The sequence below is a fragment of the Danio rerio genome, chromosome 10 (assembly GCF_052040795.2).
Source record: "Danio rerio strain M-AB ecotype USA chromosome 10, GRCz13ab, whole genome shotgun sequence".
NCBI classification, from domain to species: domain Eukaryota; kingdom Metazoa; phylum Chordata; class Actinopteri; order Cypriniformes; family Danionidae; genus Danio; species Danio rerio.
Window position 1 is genome coordinate 8,746,152 of NC_141030.1, and position 15,359 is coordinate 8,761,510.

The 15,359-nt window shown below is 36.4% G+C and overlaps 2 protein-coding genes across 5 annotated transcripts in view; one reads left to right on the plus strand and one right to left on the minus strand.

Annotated features, from left to right (window-relative positions):
• The window catches only part of tctn1 (tectonic family member 1), an 845,382-nt gene that overhangs the window by 13,209 nt on the left and 816,814 nt on the right, over nt 1-15,359 (minus strand). The window contains exon 1 of one of the 2 annotated variants that reach the window (XM_087270135.1): nt 5,169-5,524. The exons of the other annotated variant lie outside the window; for it this stretch is intronic. Within the exon in view, the coding sequence (XP_087126261.1) occupies nt 5,169-5,493 (325 nt within the window). The 5' untranslated portion in view covers nt 5,494-5,524. Of the gene's footprint in view, nt 1-5,168; nt 5,525-15,359 lie in introns of those variants that run through there. 2 annotated transcript variants of the gene reach the window in all.
• The window catches only part of pptc7b (protein phosphatase targeting COQ7 b), a 34,067-nt gene continuing 27,105 nt past the window's right edge, over nt 8,398-15,359 (plus strand). For all 3 annotated transcript variants that reach the window (XR_015500770.1, XR_015500769.1, XM_087270159.1), the window contains exon 1: nt 8,398-8,864. Coding sequence is in view for 1 of the 3 variants with exons in the window: in XM_087270159.1 (XP_087126285.1) it covers nt 8,663-8,864 (202 nt within the window). In the remaining 2 variants the exon portion in view is untranslated. The remainder of the gene's footprint in view (nt 8,865-15,359) is intronic.

Sequence of the window (15,359 nt, forward strand, 5' to 3'; positions counted from 1 at the left end):
TCATCCAGACATTCTAATCTGATTCGCGAACTTGTTTGAAGAACTAAATTAGCCAGAGATCAGTTATCAAGATTAAAAGATCCAAGATCTGCCAAATAATCTTAGATCATTTAAGCGAGGTACGAAGAACGGACCCCAGTACTGCGAAGAGATGGCAACATGGTAACAACAACAAATTATGAAGCAAAAAGAAAACGTCTGTTGGGAGATGTTTAAACAGTCCTGTGGTGATAATTTTGATATGTTTGTCGATACAGTATGCTCCTATGTGGCTTTTTGCAGAGACATGATTATTCCATGTAGGCGGGTAAAAATTTACTCTAACAACAAACTGTGGGTTACAAAATCATTCAAATCCAGCATACAGAAAAAGAAATTGTTTTTTAAACAAGGAGCCGATTCTGATTTGTATTTGGCAAATAAAGAGCTTAAAAGAGAGATTCTCCTAGCTAAACAAAATTAGAAAACTGAATTAGAAAACAAGATGGCAACAAATAAGCTTGGTTCAGCCTGGGATAGTTTGAAAACCATAACAGGCCTCCATAATCTAAAGAGTAGACACCAGATTAATTTAGTGGGCTATAGCACTGATTTTGAGTTAGCCAATGCTCTTAACCATTTTTATAATCGTTTTAATCATTTGGATTTTACTAGTGAAATTAAGGAATTAAATAGTAAACTTACAGGTGGACAGCATTTTATTATACAACAAACAGCTGTGCATAAGGCCTTCCTCTCAGTAAGAGTAAACAAGAGCAATGGACCAGACAATAGCTGCGTCCCAAATCGCATACTTATGCACTATTCTACGCCATTTTGGAGTATAAATAGTGTAAGTAGTGTGTTCACACTGAAAACTCTAAAAATAATAAGTGCACTTTAATTACCCGGATGATGCACTCATTCAGCCGCTAAAATGAAGTGTGTAATGATGGACACTTCACGCACTCAACGACCGCAGGTTTGCTTACGTAGCGGAAGGGGCGGAGCTATCGGACGCACATGTTGGATAGCTTTATTTATTTTGGATAGTGAAAGCAAAATTCTCCTACGAGAGTGATTATAGCGCCTCCCGATGGTGAATGCGGCAATACTCACGGCAGGTATTATTTGATAATTCGGTCGTTTATTTCACTGATTTGGCAACCGTCAAACGTCATCAGGGAAACAGTTTGAATTTCCGCTTAGTAAAAAAACATTAGTGTGCCATTTGGGACAGCACTACATACATATACTATCCTGTTGAGTGTGTAAGTGCATAAGTACATAGTGCATGAGTGCATAGTGTATAGTGTGCCATTTGGGAGGCAGCTAATATTTGTGGTCGCACACTTAAAATCGGTGCAAGAGAATTAACTCCAATTTTTGAATACATTTTTAATAGATCGTTACTAGAACAACAGGTACCTAAGGTTTGGAAGGATGCTGTGGTAGTCCCTGTACCCAAATCCAACTCACCCCTAACTTTTAATGAATTCAGACCTATAGCCTTAACATCAATTGTGATGAAAATTTTCGAGAAGTTTGTGAGGTCTGAAATGCTGAGAAGAATAGAGTACGCACTTGATCCCATGCAGTTTGCCTATATATAGGCCTCATCGGGGAGTAGAGGATGCCACAGTTACTTTGTTTAACCTACTTTTTAAACATTTGGAAACAAATGGTTCCCATGCCAGACTTCTGTTTGTCGACTTTTCGTCTGCTTTTAACACAATTCAACCTCACATTTTAATTAAGAGATTGCTGGAACAGTTTGACCTCAGTAATAACTTGGTGGGCTGGATCCTTCATTTTTTAACTAATCGAACACAAAGTGTTAGAGTGAATGGATGTCTATCTGATAAAGTTTGCTCCTCAACCGGGTCCCCACAAGGATGTGTTCTTTCACCTTTGTTATACATCCTTTACACAAACATGTGTCAGAGCAGGTGGGAAAATAGAACGATTATCAAGCAGGGTTCAACGCTATGGATTTTTTCTACTGGTCTAATCGGGCCAGTGGTTCAGATTTTTACTTGCCCCACCAAAAAAAAAACATAGGAAGTTAATAGCTATTTTTTAGCCGCATATTTTAAAAAATGTGTCAAAAATAAATTCTAAATCTAGAATTTAAAACTTAAGAAATTTAATAAAAGTGTTATGCAAACAAAAATAGTAGTATGGAAAATGTGGAAGCATTTTATTGCGGTTCAAAATTATTTAACAAAAGATGGGCTGACTTGTCAAACTGACGGCAAACTGTGCAAAACATCGCTTCATTTTTTGTCGCGTTGTTTTCACGTAAATGTCTGCCTTCAAGACATTAGAAACAGACATTTTCTTTTAGCCTTATATTTTGATGTTGCCGCCATGTTGCTGTTTCTTCTCTGTACTGGTTGTTACCAGGGGCCTCATGTATCAACGCTGCGTACGCACAAAAACTTTGCGTATGCCAGGTTTCACGCTCAGAATCGCTCACGTTTGGATTTACTAACAATGAACTGAACGTGGGAATGTGCGCAGCTTCACGGCAGCTTTCTGGCTGGCGTACGCACATTTTTTGTGCGTGTCTGTTTTATTTCCATTGGCGACTCCTAGAGGCAGTTGTGTTAAATTGCATTCTACAAAGTGTCTTTGAGCCTTGCAATGGCAGCTGTATGAGACGGGTTCATCTAGCAGGTATATAAGGTTTCCATACCACGTAGTTGACCAGCTAAACATTAAAGCACAATTTGCAGTGGTCGCCTGTTTTCCCAATGTAATCTGAGCTATCTACTGCGCGCACATTGCTATAAAGACACTATCTGAAGATGAATTTGCATGCGTGAATCAGAAACATTTCCATTCAATAAATGTGCAAATAAAATATGATGCACAAACTTATTAATGATTCCTACTTGTCTTTCTCGTGATAAATAGTTGGCAAAATCTGATATGTAGCGGGGGAAAAAGAAGAAAGAGTTCATAAGACGCTGGATTCGAGCCGAGTTCATGGTCGAACGTGTCAAACATGTTGACATGCGTCTTATGAGCTGCGCCACTGAGACTGTTACGGGTATTGCAACATTTTACAGATATAAACCACACTATTTCTATTTTTAATGCACTCAGTGCGATGTTCAGACCCAACTCTGTTAACCGCATCAGCTAAACTCTCCCACTCTATTTTTTTCTTTTGTTGTTAATTCCGGAGAACAAACTTGCAAATAACACCGCTTTTCTCCGGTCTACCTCCGAAAGCAGCACCTCCAATTCACATTCTGTTCCAAGTTTCTCTTTTTGCTTACTTTTGCCATTGCTTTTTCATTGGGTTTTAACATTAGCATAGTCATTAGCATATTCATACGGGGGAGGAGGCAGGGAGGGGTTTTGTGCTCGTGCATGTTGCGCTCAGTTTCACGTTCATTCGGATGTACAAAAGAATATGCGTGGGATTCGGCGTATGCAGTGTTTCATACATCTGAATTTTTTTCTGCATACGCACAATTACAGCTTTGTGCGTACGCAATGTTTTAGTATGATTTCCACGCAAGTCTTCGTACATGAACATTTAATCAGATAAGAGGAACCGGAAAGCAATATGGTGTTTACGACATCACAGAGAAGGTAGTGTTTAAAGACTTAAAAGCACAAACTTAAAATGCACGCAATTGACAAATAGTCGTAGACAAATTAAATGTTAGTGACAAGGCAGCACTGTCCCAATCAGGCCAGTAATGATCCTGTCTACTGTCCCAAGTGTCTCTCACGCTGGCCCTGGGCCACCGGGCAGTCCTTATTGTTGAGCCCTGTCAATTATGCAGAGGACACTGTCATTGTCAATCAACTCCATGATGATGATACAGGTCATGGTCCGGTACTCACTGACTTTGTCAGATGGTGTGAGGAGTCATATCTTCAGTTAAATGTTTTAAAGACAAAAGATATGATCGTGGATTTTAGGAAGGCTGCTCACTCACAGGTGAGCACTTCCATTAAAAATCAGACTGTGGAAAGTGTGCAATCATTCAAATACCTTGGCACAATTATTGACTCTAAGCTTTCCTTTGATGAGAATTGTGCAGCAGTGTGTAAAAAGGGACACCAGCGACTATTTTGCTTGAGAAAGTTAAATTATTTCCATATTGATAAACAGATGATGACTCTATTTTATCACGTTTTTTTAAAATCCGTTTTATCCTTTGCTTTGGTGTCATGGTTTGGGAATCTTTCTGTCAAGAATAAAAACTCACTAAATCAGATATTTAAGTGGTCCAGTAAGCTGACCGGGGTGTCACTAGCCAATCTAGAAGCTGTGTACACTAGGCAGCTAAAGAGAGTTACAAATTCAATTTTAAATGACACTGCTCATCCCCATAGAGGTAAAGTTGGTTTTATATTCGCACATTCAGACTTTCCCCTTAATAATATAATTTCATAAAATTATTATTTAAATAGCAAACACTCTAAATAGCAAACTTATATTAGCAGCCAGTGACTATCAAAGTACAACATTGTTCACAGTCAAATAAACAGTGTAAATGTTGTTTTGAAGCCACACTTGCATGCTAATCCCGGTCGAATATTCAAAGTAACATGGTAAACAATATAGGGACTTTTAAATGAACAAATGTGCGAATATAAAACCAACTTTACCTCTATCTCATCCCCTACATTCAGAGTTTCAGCTCCTTCCCTCCGGTCGTAGGTTTCTAGTATTAAGCTGTAAAACGAAACGTTACAAAAATAGTTTCATACCAGCAGCAATTAGACATTTAAATAAGACTTAAGCAGAGATGTTTCAGTGACCTGTATATTTTAAATCATTTTAAATATTTACTTGGGGGGGGGGGGGGGGGGGGCACTTAAAGTGTTTATTTATTTATTCTTTTTGTTTACGTTTTATGTTTTAATGTGCATTTGTTGTTGTTACTGTGTGAGTTGCTTTGTGTGGCACTGTTGTGAGATGAGGACTCTTGACTGCAAATCAAATCTACCTTCGGGTATAAATAAAGTACCTACCTACCTACCTATACAGTAAACAGACTGAATACAGAATCAATCAGGGCTGACATCTAATGCCTCATTTGCGTATTTAAACTTGTAATAAAAATAATTGTTACAATTCTTATGTTATTACTATGCTGTTGTTTACCCTATTGATATTGACATTCATTTGACAACTCGGATCAGTTTTTCCGCACTCTTACCTTCAGTGACGGGGACCGGCGGGACACCGGACACGGGAATAGGCGCTGCGGTGGCTTGCGGGGAATCAGGGATCGGGCTCTTCGGGGACTCGTTTAGATCCGGTAATCCGGTCACGTATTCGGGAGTCCTGTCAGTCGGAGCGGGTAAATCTGCTGCAGTAGGACTGACTCCCAGCTCCGTGATGTTAAGCATTTCATCTCGATAATTTGACGTGTGGTTTAAGTCTTCGAGTGTTATATTAATATTTTGTGTTGTGTTCGTGTCTTCGGTGTAGAGCGAGGTTTGTAAATATATCAGAATAACAAGATAACAGAACACCGCCATGCTTGGTTACAGCGCGCTTTCAGCTGTATCCAGGAAGTGAAATGCATTGTGGGAAGGTGCAGGACATTCAACCATTTTTATTGTGGCAAATATGTTTTAATAATAATAATAATAATAATAACTGCTACACAAAAGACTGCTATATAAAAAACATCCAGTAATTGTATAAATGAAATACTAATATATTTTTAAATAACAATTAAAATATTAAATATGTATAACAATAAATGCACAAATCTCCAATCAGTGATTTATTTTGTTTTTTATTAAAAGTTTGAATTTATTTTCATATTTTATTTTTTACATTATAATTTAGCAAATGTTGTCAGGGCTTTTTGGTTGTTTTTATTATAATTATGCTTTAAACAAATATTACTTTATTTAGCATTTTATTTTTGAGTCAAACTACCCAAAACTCAATTATATATTCTTGCGAATAGCTGACATAAGAACAAACGAACAAACACACACGCGACAAAAATGGCTAAAAAGCATTTTTATTTTAAATAATAATAATGAAAAAATATTTTTAATTTAGAACAAGTCTATTTTCAGACATGTTTATACTAACTTTACAATACCAACATTTTAAGTTCAAAAAGTCAATAAATCAAGATTTGTTGAAATTTAAATTTACATTTACAGATGCTCTAGATCAAAGCAACTTACTATTGAGGCGGTGTTCAGTGATTCAACAACAAGAGGCTATACACACAAGAAGTGCTAATGGGAAACATGCAGAGCTAGTGTTTCTTACCATAATGATTCACTTCTGGTAAACGGTTATTGTGATTTTTTTCAATATTTTTTTTTTACAGCATTGATGTTGTAATTAAAATACAACCAGTTAAATAGACTTCATCGTTGATTTCGTTTGCTGTCAGGATCAGCAGGCTAGTGGAGAAACTACATTGAATTTACTGGGGTAAAATAAACGTCCATATTTTAAAGACATGACAGGGAAAAATGTAATTAAATGCAGTCCTGCTTGTACACTCTGAGACCCACTTTATATTGTATATCACTTAAACTTAAACTTGCCGATTTTGTAACGGCATACAGTTAATCGAATATGCTTTTCCCAGATTACTAAAAATGTATATTTCTTTTGCATATACCCCATTATATAAAGGCAGAATAACTCATTTTCAGTCACTAAAAAAGAAAAATTGTCATTCAAACCAACTTTAATTTTCTGAAAGAAAAGAAAATGCTTTAAATGGCAGCATCCAGTAGGTCTAAATCCAGTTACATATTAATTCAATTCACCTTTATTTCTATAGCACTTTTACAATGTAGTTAGTGTCAAAGCAGCTTCACATAGAAAATCATAGTAAATTAAAACAGAGTTAGTCCAGTTTTCAATGTTTAAGTTCAGTTCAGTGTGGTTTAATAATCACTACTGAGAGTTCAAACACTGAAGAGCAAATCCATCGATGCGCAGCTCTACAGGTGCCGAACCATTCAAGTCAGTGGCGACAGCGGCGGGGAAAATATTCAAAATTTAGCGAAAGTGAAGAAATTAAAAAAATTCAAGAGAAACCAGGTTCAGTTGGGCACAACCATTTCTTCTATGGTCAAACTTCTTGTGCAGACTTGCAGTCAAGGTGCTGGAGGCTGGAGAATTCTGGACCTCAGCGAAGACTCATCTGTCCCTGGAACGTCACAGGAATCAGTCTCAAGCTCTCCACTCCTCCATGACCACCACAGCAGCTGCTCAGGATACGGCCTGCTCCAGGATTATGGAACCTTGGGATCATCTCATCGCTGGTCTTGGATCGAATCAGTGCGCTGCATAGTCTGAGGACCTCGGGATGAGTATCCCCAGGTGGAAATAGAAAATAAAGAGATCAACTAGCGTAGCTGCTGTTCATAGTGTATATAAACAAGATGCAAAACCCTGTGTGGAGCACATTCATATATCAAACTGCTAAGTGATAAGTGTTTGCTTTGCTAAAAAAAAGCTAGGTCTTTAATCTAGTTTTGAACTGCGAGAGTGTGTCTGAGCCTTCGACATTATCAGGAAGGCTATTCCAAAGTTTAGGAGCCATAAATGAGAAGGCTCTACCTCCTTTACTCGACTTTGCTATTCTAGGTACTACCAGAAGCAGAAAAATATTAAAAGCCCATATTAAAATTCTCAAAATGTTTATTCAGTTAACTCAATGTTTTTTGTTTTACTTTACTCAATTTTAATTATCGATGACAAGCAATCCTCGGGCAACAAGTGGCTCAGTGGTTAGCACTGTCGCCTCATAGCAAGAAGGTTGCTTGTTTGAGTCCCGGCTGGGTCAGATAGTGTTTCTGTGTAGAGTTTTGTATGTTCTCCCCATGTTCGTGTGGCTTTCCTCCAGGGTTTCCTTCCTTTTCTTCCACAGTCCAAAGACATGTGCTATAGGTGAATTGAATAAGCTAAATTGCCTGTAGTGTATGAGTGTGTGTTTCCCAGTACTGAGTTGCTGCCGGAAGGGCATCTGCTGTGTAAAACATATGCTGGATAAGTTGGAGGTTCATTTCGCTGTGGCGACCCTGATATAAAGGGACTTAGTCGAAGGAAAATGAATGAATGAATGAATGAATGAATAACAGCCCTACCGAGACACAACGTCAAAGTATTATTCAATTAAAACGTTCAGTTGCTGTACAGGACAACTTCAAAGCAGGTTAACGTTCAGTTTCATCTTACTGAAGTGTCTCAGTCAAGAATAGCTTCATACCGCATGCAATGGAAAAAATAAACAAACGCTACATCAGATGCTCCTTCGCAAAAGTATCAATGTCCAGTTCAAAACGCTCCAGCACATGTTCTTCCACTACGTCTTCAGGTTTCCACTACGCTCTGACATCAGCGCGTCACGTGAGCTCAGCAGAGCCCGTATGTGCGGAACACGGGCGCTGGTGACCGACGGGAATGTGAGCAAGTCCGCGGGAGGATGTTAGATAGGATGGAGTGTTCTGGAGGAACTTCGTCTGTGAAATCCACCAAGACTTAAAAAACAGCCATATATTTCCATCGTCCGCCATTTAGAAGGGACTCTAGGATCACTTGTTTTGGCTCGTGCGGTTGATCTGCGGCGAATGTTGGTGCAAAGAGCCTCAGGTTGTGCACCCTCGCGCGGATCGTAGACGGGCTCGGCAGGTACACGCTTACCGTACACCGGCAGAGGGGATGTTATCGGTACTTTCTTATGGCAGGATCGTTGCCAGGGCTGTCCTGGGCGGACTCTCGCAAACGGACGGCAGAGACTATAGTCTGATCACGGCCAGCTGCGGCTTCGGAAAGGACTTTCGGAAGGGGATCCTGAAGAAAGGCATGTGCTACGGGGATGATGCCTGCTTCATCGCCCGACACAAGTCCGCGGATGTCTTGGGTGAGTGAGTGGAAATCAGCGAGATTCATGTCGAAAATGAAAGCTCTGGGATGTTTTGTTCTTTTAGGGACTTTTAACTATGAAAATGACCTTCATGGGTTAATGTCAGCACTCATTTGTTGATGTTGGGGGTGTGAGGGACGTTCAGTCCAGCCCTCACCTGAAATAACCTCCCTCTTTCTGAACATTGTGATCGCTTTCCTGCATTTAACATGCTTGGGTTTAGAACTCAGTAACTAGGCGACTCGTTGTGTGTCGTATAATGTGTATAAAACGGCAATTTAACGTTAAACGAGCTTTGGTAATCCATGTTGACCTTTCACCTAGAAAGATGCCACGATGAACCCCAAAGTTCTATTAGTGGCAGAAACTGGAATTATTTCAACGTCAAACCTCGAAAGCGCGTATATCAATGACGTTAATGCCATGTGTTGTTGTTTAAAATTTGCACTTTACTCGTTTTAGTAGCAGTTTAACGCGATTTACGCGTCAATTTTTATTGTTTAAGTAAATCGGTCTGTTAAAGGGAATACACTTGCTAAATGCATACACATGTATAATTACAATATATTGTATAATGTTGCAGTAGTAAGTACTCATTTGTTACTGTTGTAAGAGCTGTTAGTAAAGGTCAGAATGGTTGAGCATGGAGGCGGCCATGTTGTTTAATCACGTTGTCGTTCCAGCGACACATACAGGCGCGGACTCATTGTCCTCACGTTGACCCTTAGAAACATTTCTCTTTCTATAATCCAAGGTACAACTTCTAAAATTATATCCAATAGTTTTCATTTGGAAAACTCGGAAAGATCCTGTACAGCGTTGTCGTATTACCACAATGCAAGAAAACGATGAGTTCGTTCACGTGCTACGATGAAGCTTCACCGGCTTTTGTTTCAGACTGAGCACGTAAGCGGCAGACCAGCTGTTCAGCATCACAGTTACACTATGGTTATGATTATTAAAAATACGCCAAAACCGGTAACTATTTACTTATGACGCCAAACCGGTTACTGATCACTATTAATCCACTTTATGTTTGCCTTTTGCATTTTCTAAATAAAATGGTATTGCAAAACCTACTGGTTCTCTTCCAGGACAGAAATTTGCATTTGTGCCTGGCTTTATGCTCTGTAGAATTTTTTTTCATAGGGATTTTTAAAATGTGTTTTAAGCCAAGAACAAAACATAACAACAAATTAATCACAACTTTTTAAACTTAGATTACAGTGCTCAGCGTATGAGTACACCCCATTTTAAAGATGAATATTTGTATTAATTTCTTAGTGAATATGGGCAATGCATTTTGGTGCATTTAAACAACATATTTATTAAATGCATATATTTATTAAAATAATGTTAGTCACCGAAAAGCTTTAGAAATAGAAAGATAATACATTGAAATTCATGCAAAATATTTCCACAATATTTTAAGCAAATATAATATTGTAAAGCTTCCTTAAGCGAATCATAATTAAAATGAGAAATTTGCAAGGGGTGAACTCGTATATGTTGAGCACTGTATATGGAATCAGAGATAGCCTTGTATCTTTTATTTTCCTGTGTCTTTAATAGCTTTAAAGAGAGAATGCTCTAAAATCAAACACTGCAAAAGTGACACAATTAAGTTGAAAAATGATGGAGAAATTCAAAACTACTCTTTTACAGTTGTGAGACGTAAGCAGAGATAAACATGTCTATATGCTTCATTCACACATAGTGAGATTCTTCATGGAATTTTCTGTAAAAAAAAAAACCTAACGTGGATTGTGCTTTAAAGCGAAAAACAGTTTACCCAAAGATTTAGCTACTATTTACTCACCTTTGAACCTTTGACTTGTATCAAACCAGGCTGAGTTTTGTTGGTGTTGTTGTTGTTCTGTTAAACACAAAAAAATTTTTGGAAACATGTAATTACATCCATGGAAAAAAAAATACTGTATAAGTCAATGGTTACATGTATCCAACATTCACCAAAATATCTTCTTTTGTATAAAAAAGCCCCTCATGTTTGGAACACATCAAGTTTGAGTAAATATTGAGAGAATATACATTTTGGGTAACTGTCTATTAGGCATGGGACGATAACCGCGTTAAAGGTATACTGCAGGTTGGAAAAGTCAAGGTTTTAAAACCGCCAAAATGTTCTACTATTCTGTTGCTACAGTATATGTAAGATTTTTTATTGACATTTTTTTTTTTATTGTAAAGAAATCAGGGTTTATGAAACCAATGAAGACTGCAAAAGTCAGTGATTCATTCGATTTATTTAGCCTGACATGTTCACTGCACCACAATATTTTAAACATTTCTCAAAGTAAAATATTTTGTGTTCTAAAGGGGAAAACATTGTTTTTTACCCAGACATATATAAAAATAATATATTTTAGAGCAGTGTTCACAATACAGCGAAACTGTGATATTATCCAAGGTTATCATACAGTGAGAATCTTATTCCAGTCCATGCCTACTGTCTATTTAGTTTCACAAATATAAAAAGTGCATCAAGACAATTAATTCTGTAGTCTTATTTTAGAGCTATATTTAAAAATCATAAACACCTTGTTTTTCCTCTTTCCTCTATTTGTCTAAAGTGATGATTAGTTTCTTTTTAATTCAGAACTAACTCCTAATCCAGTGCAAATCTCCTTTATTTTCCCTCTATTGTTCTCCATTAATTTTAATGCCAAGTAATTGTATTTGCATGTTTAGCCACCAGCCTGCTTTCTTGTTTTTGTTTTGTCTTATTTATATTTTTCCTTCTATTTTCTTTTAACTGTATAATTTCTTGTGAGAAACTACATAACCCAGTTTAATAGAAAACCTTCTTCTGATCAAAGATGGACAAACAAGATGTAATCAAGTTCTCATTTTTATTCAGTTTAAACTTCAATGCCTCCTCTGACAGAAATTCTTTCCCACATGCAAGTAGTACACTTTCTTTATAACATTGTCTTTCTGTTTGATTTTTCTATTACTTTATTCTTCAAATTAAAGTGTAATATTTTTGTTCACCTTGTAGTGGGTTGGTTTGGTTTCTCTAAAAATTTCAGTTGTAAAAAAAAAACGTTTTTCTAGCCCAGCCACAAGTGTATATAATCATCATGAGATCACTCATGACTGTTTATTTAGCAATAATGACTGACTGGTTGCATTGTCTTCCCTTATATACTTACACTTTTGAAATATTGGTCTACTGAGTCTGGTGAACTTCTGTGCTGATCTACTATGAAGGTCAGTAGGTGATCTTCACTATCCACTCTAATTAGTTTAAGGAGCAGGTCTTAAGAAACAGGAAGAAACGGCTAGAAGGTTCAAGTGGTGTCCTTATTGATGCAGTAGTCTATTTTCAGGAGATTGTGAACCATTGAAATTACATTAGCAGTTGGATGCAAGTTGCTCATTGAAACACTTTTCCAAGAGTTCTCAGAGATATGTTTGTCACAACCAGAAAACGTTCTTTATCTAGCCATGATTAGAAATGGTGAGGATTGGCATCTGACTTATATCTTGCCCTTTAATAGTTTTTGCAGATGTTTGTTTTTTCCTGTTAACCAACAATTGTGTTCCTAATTAGATAGCTTGTGTAAAGGTTTCAGATTTAGCAGTTGTGGTAGATTTTGTTGTGCTTGGTTAGAAAGTGGTTTGTTTTTATTGTGTTCATATATCAGTAGTTATGTTTCCATCCAAAAAACGCAAATTAAATTTATGCGTAAAACTGAAACATTGCATAAAAGACGTGCAAGAAATTGGTAAAAGTGTTTTAGAATGACCAAAACAACGTTTCAGGTATTTTACAGTGTGCTCAGCCTGCTGGTTTGTCCATTGACACATTTTTATCATCACATGATCCTTTATTACAAAATCACATGACCTTTTTAACGGTATACTGAAATTGGTTTCCATCATAGTTTATCTCTTCATATCGAATAAAAAGTTTATCCTACTCAGTTATGTGCATTTATCATAATTTTTGCGCGTCTTGGCGTTTTTATCAACTGATTTTTTTATGTGAATATAAAAAATGGCTCATAAAAATAGGTGGATTGAAACGTAGCTAATGTTTATGTGATCAATTGATGTAATTTTATGGAACAAGGAATGTTTATTAGATTACACAAAATTAAAAGGGTTATAACGTGCAAAAGAACGAAAAGGAGAAACGCATAAAAACAGTGTTTAAAATGTCAATTTTTTTTTTATGTTTACAATGTCAATGTTTAGCGATTTTGCAGAAATTATAGAGGTAAACTTTATTATTAGCATTTAAAAAATATTTAATTACATAATGATCATGCTAATATTAACAGGTAATTTTTTTTTTCAGTTAAATCTAATTCAGGCTAAAATAGGGACTTTTTTGCTATTTCTGTGGAGACTTAATAAAAAAATCTGCGGATTTATGGAGAATTATTTTTGGGTATCATAACTAAAAATGAATACATGAAATGAAAAATAGTAGTTTTTTTTTAATGTTTAAAATGCAAATCCATTTAGATCCACTTGTTTGGTAAACAAAGCAAGACTCTCACATAATATCTCTACTAAATGACAGAAAATATTACTTTACAAACTGCATTGTATATGAATCAAATGAACACTTCAAAATTTGTCAATAATATTACTGAAATTACAAAAAAAAACAGAATAAATGTACATTTACACACTTTTACAGATGTAAATAAATAGGCTCAATGATGAGCTAAAAATCTGTGGATTTTTGCACGCACAGATTCGGTGTGTACCTACTTATTACAAAATGAAACCACAAAGGACTCCAGCCTTAAATTGGAAAATTATTAAAACTCCTGTCATTTTGAGAGAGTTGCTTATGGTCTAATCCGATTCAATGATTTATGCTAAGCTAAAAGATCTTGAACCAGACCCAGAGATATGCGGAATGGATAAAAAATAGGTAAACTCAGGAGGAGTTGTTAAATGAGCCTTTTCTCAAAAGTGGAGTACTCCTTGTAAATGAGTATGGATCCGCATATCACAAAAAGTCACACCTTCGTGCAGTAATGCTGGCATGTAGATGACAGCGGTGGAGAATCTGCTTTCAGTTGCGTGCTGGTGTAAACAGATGGGTGTTGCCTCTAAGAGCTGTTTCCCCTTAGCCTTTTTTACCTGTAGTAAATATTGTCAAATCATTTTCAGAAATGAAATGCAAACATTTGGAATAAAGGTTTGAGTCTGACATCAATGTTCATCCACCAGCCTTTCTGGTTGTGGCATCAAATAGCAGAAGTAAACTTTGTTGTGATTCAGTATAATATCACTTTCTGCTAATTATGCAATTAATTAAAAAAAATAAATGTTATCACCAATAAAACATCAATAAAATTTATTAAAATCTTGGCTTTGTTTTAAGTTACTTCATTTGATTGATTTAGAATATATCACCATTTAAGAATGTCCACTTAAATCCTTAAATTAGTTTATAGCCTGCTGTGTAGCTAATGTTTAAAACAGTTGGTGGCAATTAAACTTTTAATGGACTTTGAGACATTCTAAAGATATTAGTTTGAAAAGAAGTCAACCTTTACTACAATATTTTATTTGTCTAAAAATACTGCATTTTGCAAATAAATACTATTTTTTTTCTTGTATTTCTACCAACACAACTAACATTTACATGTTGCTTATCATTTCTTTTAAAGTCTTACAGCAAATATGAGTACATTTTTCATGTTGCTAATTTGAAGGGGTTCACAAATGATACATCTTGCCTCGTCTTTGTTCAATGAAGTCATCAGACTTGCTGTAGCAGAAGGTCATGTTGCATTACCATCACAATAACCAGTCAGTCGGTACATCATTATGTTTGGCGGCAGATGCCATCTTTCTCTGCGGTGTCAAAATTGGCATCTATTTTTTTTCCTTTTTCCTCTCTTTAGTAGAATTTAGGTTTTAAAGCTATTGGTATTTAGGATTAGGTCCTGTTCACACCTAGAAATAAAATGCATTGTCACCAGTCTGATAAATAATGGCTCGCTTCCACTGACTGGTTCAGTACAGTATGGTACGGGTCACCATTATCAGCCTTGCATTTCCATTGCCTAAGGGGTACAGAGGGCACCCTCAAAGTAAAGCTGTACGGATCGTTCACATATCATATTAGAAGCACTTCCCATAAAGCAGATTCTTTATACACATAAATGCTTGAGTATACATGTTCATTACTAACCTTTCTATGAACATGATTTGATTATAACTGCAGACCATTGATAGTGTGAAATAGCCTATTGCAACATCTGCGATTTAAATAAAATAAATAAATGTGACATATGTGAACATATACAAACCCTTACAGTGTCCGATATGTTACCAATTCCAGAAAAACTACACACAGCACACTTTTAAGCTTTATTTGGGTTAAAAAACAACACAAAAACAGCCCAGTCAGTGCAAACCTCTTATCTGTATCTTTAATCTTCACCAGCATATATAATCTTTGTTAGAAAGTAATTCCACTTTTCAGTTCATAATAGTCAA